Below are 8828 nucleotides of genomic sequence, written 5' to 3'. Positions count from 1 at the left end.
GAATTGGCAGTTGGTTTATTTTACTGAATAACCTGATAAACATTCATGCAAAAATCCATTTTGAACACCAAAACATAGCCACTCACTAAAATAATGCATTTGTTGCAGTGTTTTTAAGATCACGCTCGCCCTTTAGGTGCGGCAGGTTGGCGAAACTATTTAGAGGTAGACACCAGGAATATCAATTAGTAATGTACTTGACAAAGTTTTTTTGAACAACACGTTATTTAGTGATAATTCTCTGCATGTTAATAATGTGATAACGACGCCAGGCTGCAGCCTATTTCCCACTGAATATGTATTCCTGACTACACAGAGGAAAAACACGTTTTGTAATCATCAATGTGTTTCCAATCGTCATTGCTTAAGTAGGATGAACAAACCCCAGGTGGCGTACATAAGGTACGGGGGGCTTTCTGCAGAGAGGCATGTCAGTGTTTAAACACTACGTGCCATTCAAGTAGTAGGGCAACTTAAGGTGAACAACAATCTGTGTCAAATGTGGGACTGGAAGACAGCTTTTTTTTATCTTGTGCATAACATGCTGTTTATTTTCTATGATGTTTGTATGATGTTCCAATGATACAATGAGGAATTACAACCCAAGTAGTCTATTTATTCACCACTGAGGATCCAGTTCCTCCTTAAAAAATATATATTTTTCTGATCTGGAAACAGTGGAATATGTTGTCAGTGTGCATTTTCACACTGAAGGATTCTGTTGATGATTATACACCAGATTGAATTATTATATTCTTACAAACAGGTTGTGTAACTTGACTTTGCATATATTTGATTCATTTTACACCAGTTATATTATATCTATCATAGTCCACGTTTTAACTAGTTGCTCAAGTGGAACAGGTGGAATCTGCTGTATTACTCGGGTGAATATTTAAATGCGTTACTATTGGTGTTTGAAAATGACATTTATATTTTCCAATGAGATCTCTTTTACATTTGCTGCATGCAAATCTGCCAACGACTTCTAAACGCAGGAGTTACCTAAAAAGGAGTCACTTATAAACGTTTTAATTAACATCTTCTATAGCCAGTTCGGAGGTCCAATCATGCTAGTTGCTATAGCAACCCTAGTTAAAATTCAATATATACCATATCTGACCTTCACGGTGAAGAGCACCATCCTCGAGGTCTGTGTGCTAGAGGTATTAATATAATATGAGAGCAGTTTTATCAGTCTTATCATATAATGCTTGATGGCTAAATGACTGACTTTACTGTAGAAAACAGACACATTTAATGACGCGTCATCGCACAGATGAGCGCAAATGCAGACCCTTGGTCAGTGGCGAGTCCGCCTTGAGAGGGGAGTGTGACCGAGGGAGGGTGATGGTGACAGACCTCTTCCCTGATTAAAACCCACCTGTAATTACCACACACACACACACACACACACACACACGATGGGGATGTGGTCTTCTGCTGAGTTGACGAGTGCTCTGTCTCAGAGTTAACGTGCTCCAGTTCACCTGTCCCCGAGAGGCGCGGCATGCGTCGCTCTGTTTTGCCTTTGGCCTTTCCCAGCTACTGGAGATGTCTGATGTTTCTCTAAACTGGAGTGGAAGCCTGCTCCTAATCATTGCAATCACTCATCCAAAAGGGCTATTTTTAGGTCCTATGTGTATACGGTGTTTTCAGGCCGGTCTGATTATCATTGATTTGACTAAAACGATGGTCCTTGAAAGCTCAGTGGGCTCAATTGAGCTGCCTCAAATTTTTACCAATGATGGAGGCAATTATTGCTGATTTTTATGTCGGCCGTGTTCCGCTGTCAGTCTGCAATTTCATGTGTCTCTGCCACTGTGGAAAAATCTGTGATGCAAGGGCAAAATTAGATCTGCTCATGATGTGTTTGACTGGCACCCATTATGTGCAATGGACAAATGGGAGCTGTGTGGAAGGGGGTGGGTAACATTGGTTATATCTCAATTCTCCAGTTTTTTTTCTTCTTCTAAAAGCTGGTCCCCATTCATGGGTGATTAACAGGCAGATCAGGGAGGTGGGCAGTGTTGCTTGGACGGCTTTGACTAATCTAACCACTGCTGCTGCCTCGCTTTGTTAATGGCCGCTACAGGCTGGCTTTGCAGACCGCAGATATGCAATAAATAGAAAACGTTTTCAAACTACCACATAGAGCGCCACTGTGACAGCTTAAACCCTACGTGCACGCCGTTATGCAGCTACAGAAAGTGACTCCACAAACAACTCCAGAGATTTAAACGGATTATTGGACGCCGCTGAGGTGAAACCACCCTGGAGTGAGTCCACCCTGAAATCATCAATGCCATGAAATATCGTTAAAGTATAACATAAACAGCTCAGCTCAGCTCAGTCCACATGACGTCGTTGGTGTTGGAGTCACTGCTGAACACAGGCACATGTGAACCAAAGCCAAACTGATTGTATCTACTTTGTTATTATCATTTTAGTGGTTAAAGATTCCATTGGGTCCATTGTTGAATGTTTGAATAACACACTATATTGCTACAATTAAAATAAAAACTACTATTATAATACCTACAGGTATTATAACCACTTGATTCTTATGTTGTAGTCCCCCTGTCGTTCAGCAGCCGAGGCAACTAGAGTTAAAATGTTAGACGTGGGAAATAAAGAATTGCACCATAGTTTGAGAAAAAGGGTGATGTATATTAACTCAATAGACCTGCTCTTCCAACAGCTACAGAAATATTGCTCCACCTAGTGGAGGCAGCCGCTGTGATGTTACAGAGGAGCATCCTGATCATTCAAACCTTTGGTTTTTCTCCTACAGTATTATTGGCTCCTCTTCACCAGAAATCCACGTGAACTATAAAAAAAAGTGGGGCTGAGAGGGGCTGCTGCTCTTTCTCCACTTCTCACATTTGTCAGCCTGCGTGCACGTGCCTGACTGTGCACGAGCCCCGCGTGGTGAACCGTTCTCAGGGGTGGCACGTGAAAACGTGGAAGATGAAGCAACTACGTTACAAAGCGCGGTGAGCGGAAGAATACGGGGTCATTTAATGACGGATACACGGAGCAACCTTGCAGAGGAGGTGAAGGGTGGGGGGATAAAAAAAAAGAAAAAAAGATTGCTTCCCGCGGTTTGTCCTGAGACTTTTCTCCCAGACAGCACTGCGCTGAACGCGGTGCCCTATTTCCAGGCGGCTCCGTCTACCTGCGCCGGGGCCCCGCCCCCCTTTTTTCGGCTCCCCTCCTCGGAGTGCGCGTTGCACTCGGTGCAGTAGGAGGGTCCATGTGCACAGAATGACGGCTCTCTGACTTCCAAGTCAAACCGACTCCTCCGTTTTGTTTTGTATTACTGTTTTTTTTTTTCTTTAAAATCTCGGGGCCAAGCATCGCTTTAAAAAAAAAAAAAAAAGAAGAAGAAGAAGAAGAAAAAAAAAAAGAGACAAATTAGTTGCGGCCATAATGTGAGCTCATCTCGCTGGTGTCGTCCGACCCCCTCCGCCGCCGTTCAGTCCTGTCAGGGAGCAGCGGCTCGCTGTGGAGGATTACTACTGATAATACGCAGTAGACTTCACCGGTGTGTCTGCCTGTCAAACTACCAAACTATGTTTCGGAAAGAGTAGGCGCAGCACGTCCGTTGTGTATTTTTTATTTTATTTGACTTTGGCGTGTCTTTTGGTTGTTGTGTGTTATTTTTTTTTTATTTTTTTTGCGTGGTCCTTTTTGGATTATCGCTGCCCAGCAACACGGCCACCTGACAACTCCGAATGTCGTAATCAAGGTAAGCAAGGACGCAGCTCGGGAGGTTTTTAGAATTTGGACGCCTCTTTATCTTCCGTTTTTATTCGGCGGGGTGTGAGGTGAGAAGCAGAGGAAAAAGGCTCCTCGCTTCGCTTGTGTGTTTCGGATAACACTCGCATCCGCGGTCCATTTGCTGCGCAGGGCGAGACGTCTGATAACTTCACGCCGGGACCGTTAGCTCTCGCGTCCGTGCTCCTTCATAAAAAATAAAAAAAAAGTTTACGCACTTCGGGGACAATTCAAGCAAGCGCAATTATTCCAATCAAAGATGTTACGTGTCTGTCCGTGGTATCACAACACGCACAGGACGTTTCTAGTGATGTCAAATTATTACCAAAAAAAATATGATTTTTTTTTAAATTGTATTCTCTGTGCACTTAGTTTCTATTTACAGACAAAAAGTTGTCAACGAAACGACTTTAATACTAACTTCAAAAGCTACAATACGGTCAAACTCGTATTTAGTGCTTAGTATTTAACCTGCGCAAACGCAAAATGGAGAGACACGCAGAGAGTTGCATGTCCCACAGAGACGGGACAATCCCGGCAAATGGGAGGAATAAGCCCTCCGACATTTTACATTTCTTATTCTTTTTATCCACATTGTGCATATGGGACATCTGAGTAACTTTTACTCAGATGTGATGGCTGCTTCCCAACTGTGAGCTCGTCACAGAGCTGGCAACCCCCCGAAAAGGGAATACTCAATGTATTCACCTAAAGCAACGCCTCATTGTTGCAGCCTGCTGCTCCCTCGTGTCTCTAATGGTTTGCCAGTGTTTGCTGTCGCAATTTTGCACATGACGGAGCTTCTTCAGCTGCTGAGGCAACATCTGAAGTTATGTCGCAGCTATGTTGTGGCTGCAGGAGCAGTAACTATTGAGTGACAGCTTCCCCAACCAACACGTGAAGGGGCCCGATGAAGCTGGCGTCCAATAGAGGCGCAGCAGAGGTGGGCGTTTAAACGAACAGCACGGGCTACGTCACGTGGATACATTAACCCTCGCTGGGCGGGTCCTTGTCAAGTTCTCAGACTGAACCTCTCCTGTAGTGCAGTGATGAGGAGATGTGAGAGGGATAATGTTGTATTCACTTGGTTTGGTCTTTTTCAGATTTTACATTTTCATTACACAATCTCTAAATCTAATGTGGGGTTTTTTTGTAGAAAAAAACAATAATGGCCTGAAGGTACTTACCCTTAATAGCAGCATTTACTTAAACCAATGACTTGTGTGCATTCATTTTCATTTTTTTCTCTCCATTTACCAGGCGAATCAATGAGCCAGCTATGGAGACCAAAAGATACCAAAGTTTCTTTGATGGAAGTGATACAGTGAACAGATGGTCGCAAGTCCCCATCACCATGGAGCACTGCTGCAGCACGGAGGATTCAAGTCTGACTAGCAGCGATATCCTGATGGACATAGTCAACGTCAGCTGCGCTGCCGGAAGCCCGGCCGCCGACTGCAAGGAGACCAACACGAAGAAGCAGGAGCAGCCGATGCTTCGGCTCGGCCAGAACCAGCCGTTTGTTCTCCCGCTCTTCAACAACTCCCTTCATGGTCACAAGCAGGATATGGACTCTAAAGAGCTATCCAAGACCGTGGCTGAGTCTATGGGCCTGTATATGAATGCTGCCAGGGAGGCAGACTTTGCCTTCAGCCAGCATGGGGGCAGTAGCAGCCCTGGGAAGATGTACACCGTGTGTGGACGGGCCCTAGAGGAGGCCCAGTGTGGATCCACGAAAAGCCCCAAGTTAAAGCCATTTGGGTTCCAGCAGCCCAGCACCACTCCCAGAGAACGCACCACTGAAACTCCGGTTAGTTCGGCCTCAATGCTGGCCTCGTCTCTGTCCTGCAGCCCCCAGACGTCCAGCGCCATCTCCAGCCCGGGGGGCAGCAACAATATGGTGTCGTCAACCACCAGTCCTCCAGCGTGTTTCGGTCCGGTGTGCCCGTCCGCCTGCAGTCCTGTCAGCCAGACGTCTTGTGCTGCAGCCTTGGCCAACATCAAGCGCAGGAATTCAGCCACATGTAGCCCCGTGGAGTCCAGCACAGTGGGCTCGCCGCCTCTCACCAGTCCGCCCAACGTCATGAGGTCCCCCTTGTCCAGCCCCCAGAGTATGAGCAGCGTGAGATCGCCTCCGTCCTGCAGCACCACCTGTAACATCAGGTCATCTGTGTCGAGCCCCACGGGTGGCTGCTGCACCAGCACTGCCAACAACGGCATCACAGCAAGGCCCTCCATCTCCAGTCCGGCCAAAGGGGGCGCTATGGCCGTCAACAGCCCACAGAACCCCTCCTCAGGTGGGTTTCCGCTGTGCAGTCCCGCTAGCAGACTAGGTTTGGTGCAGAATGACACCAGCAGCCCGGAAGCGGCAGGTCGGACCAGAGACGCGGACTTCAAGAGCTTTGAATTCCCCAAAGTAGAGATGGTAGACGGGGAGGTGTTCAACGTCGGCTTAGACCAGATGGGCATGGTTAAGTACATTAAGAACGAGCCTGGAACTGACTTCAGGAGCATGTGTTTGGGCAGCTCCAAATGCAGTGGGAGTAGCACACCTTTCATCACACAGATCAAGAGCGAGCCGAACCAAGATGAGGGATGTATGAACCAACAGCCCTATGGCGACCACTCGCCATCCCATAGTCTCTATCCCGCATCCGAGACAACCTACCTGTCCTTGAGGAATAACATTGATGAATACAGTCTTTCTGGTATCTTAGGACCCCCTGTCCCGTCCATGAATGGGACCTACGATCCCGACGTGTTCTCCAACAATGTCCTGTCTAAAGGGGTTAAGCAGGAGACCCCTGACGGAAGCTATTACCAAGAGAACAACAGCGTGCCCACGTCGGCTATTGTTGGAGTTAATTCCGGGGGGCATTCGTTCCATTACCAGATTGGAGCGCAAGGAACAATGTCTTTCACGCGGCACGACGTGAGGGACCAGTCCAACCCTTTATTGAATCTAATTTCGCCCGTAACGGCGTTAATGGAGTCGTGGAAATCTCGGCCGGGCATGTCACAGGGCTCGCTGTCGGCCAGGGGCGAGGGATACCTGGGTCAGAACTGCATCACGGACAGCTTGACCAGGTAAGGACATACGGAGACATCTCTCGCTGGGTGTATCACGTCGCACATCTGGCTCGAAAGAGTTGTGACAAGTATTAAAAAAGCCCAGCTTTCCAGAGAGGAGTTTTCCTTTCTTCTCTCTTCCCGCTTGTATACTAGTTTGTTACAGTCCGACTCGTATTACACAAGGGACTTAGGGCGTTTGCTTTGAACAGTGCTAAAATAATAACAGCGGGGCTTGGGAAAGGCAGCGGGATGCTGGCGGGGGGAACAGGAATTAAAGGACGGGGTCCAGGTCATTGTTATAGTAGCATGTGATCACAACATCATCCCTGCTAACACTGCCCTGTGGTCTACTGTAAAACAGAGGCAAAGTTTACCTCTTATCAGATCAGGGGCTTGTGTGCATGTACAACAACAATGTTTATTGGTTTCTTATCCAGTGGTCCAGCTACGACCTTGTCTAATGCAAATATCTTGTTTTTATGGGCCCTAAGCCATCGGCTGCTGCATCATATATAATGATTGATCACAGGCGTTTGTTGCCAAACTGATGAAAAAAAAATAGTTTATTTTGTGAGGGCGGGGGCTGTAACAAAACAAACAGGCCAAAGGAAAAAAAAAAGAAAATCTGTAATTGGCGCCAATCTGGCAAAGTGCAACTTTGACATAGTTGTGCTTGCAGTTTATTGTGGTGTCCCAGTTGCATGTGAAGCCAAAGGAAATAAATTATCATCAAGATTAATAACAGTTGATATCAAAGCCATTATCTTGACCATTAAACACATGTTGAAAATGCTGCAGTAAAATCACAATGTGAGAAAGGTTTGCAGTGTAGGGAATCTGGGTATACGATTTATGTGGATTTCATCAGCATTAACCGCCAACTTGGTGTTATTATAAATTACATATCCATCATGTATTAATGCATGTGTTTTTTTATAGATATACTTTTTCTGAGGTGGTACAGAGTAGCACTACCCAAAGTGGTAAATGACTTCCTGCTTAGTTGATAAGAGTCAGACACTTGACCTGATGCTGACGTGTGGTGTGTGGTGGGGTCATCTCTCCTGCTGTCACTCCACCGTGACCATTCCAGACCGACTTTGGGCAGTGATGTTGCGCAGCATCTCAAGATTGAGATTTATTCAATTAAAAGCTTTTCTTGATTCAATTTGTGAAAACCAACTGTGCAGATCTCGCTGATTGCTCCGCTACGTTCAGTCGCCTAGTTTTGATTTTCTTCAGCTTCTGCCTTTTCAGATCGTAGTCTCAGATTGGAGGAAGAACTGCGAAAAGGTTCATCGGTGTTACATCAATGTCTCTTCTACTAGAACTGCAAACGAATTTACTGTAGCACATCGCACATCATTGCGGATGTTGTTTTTTTTTAAACATAAAAACTATGTTGGATAGATTGCGCTCGTTGTCCTTTTTGTATTTCCTGTGGCAAACATGCATAGTGTGTGTCTGTATTTATTCACACCCATAGATTTCGCCTGATTATCTTATCATGAGGGTTACATAGGTCTTCTCTGTTTGACATGTTTATTCAGCTTTATATATACAGTACACGCACGCCTAGAGAGCAGATACTCCCCGCGTGTGTGTGCGTGTGTGTGTGTGCACTCGCAACTCCGAGGAGACCGATACAGCCCCCGTTACCTTGGAGGCAACCCATATGGCAGGAGCCAAAGCGATGTTGACGGCGTCGCTGCCACCTCGGTCATAATGAGATCCAGCTTAGTCCTAATGTCAGGCGGGCTGACAGGTAGAGTTGGGCCACATGGCAGCGAGCGAGCCAGGCAGGCGAAGGAGCAGATAGACACATATACATACATATATACATACGATAATATACACAGGCATTACCTGGAAATAGAAAGGGCTTTGGTGACATGCGAGAATACACATTCGTTTAGATACGAATGCCTACTTTCGGTGTCCTGTTGCACCGGTAGTATTGCATTGATCGACAGCTA

At 46.2% G+C, this 8828-nt stretch overlaps 1 protein-coding gene across 1 annotated transcript in view; it reads left to right on the top strand.

The window, feature by feature from the left end:
* Window positions 1–2899: 2899 nt before the first annotated feature.
* Window positions 2900–8828, top strand: part of nr3c2 (nuclear receptor subfamily 3, group C, member 2) — a 50708-nt gene continuing 44779 nt past the window's right edge. Inside the window, exons 1-2 of the mRNA XM_037471140.2 lie at window positions 2900–3751; window positions 5041–6867. Of these exons, the coding sequence (XP_037327037.2) occupies window positions 5060–6867 (1808 nt within the window). The 5' untranslated portion in view covers window positions 2900–3751; window positions 5041–5059. The remainder of the gene's footprint in view (window positions 3752–5040; window positions 6868–8828) is intronic.

Source organism: Pungitius pungitius, chromosome 9, assembly GCF_949316345.1.
Source record: "Pungitius pungitius chromosome 9, fPunPun2.1, whole genome shotgun sequence".
NCBI lineage: Eukaryota > Metazoa > Chordata > Actinopteri > Perciformes > Gasterosteidae > Pungitius > Pungitius pungitius.
Note: the sequence above shows the minus strand (reverse complement) of the source record. Positions and strands in the feature narration are given on the sequence as shown.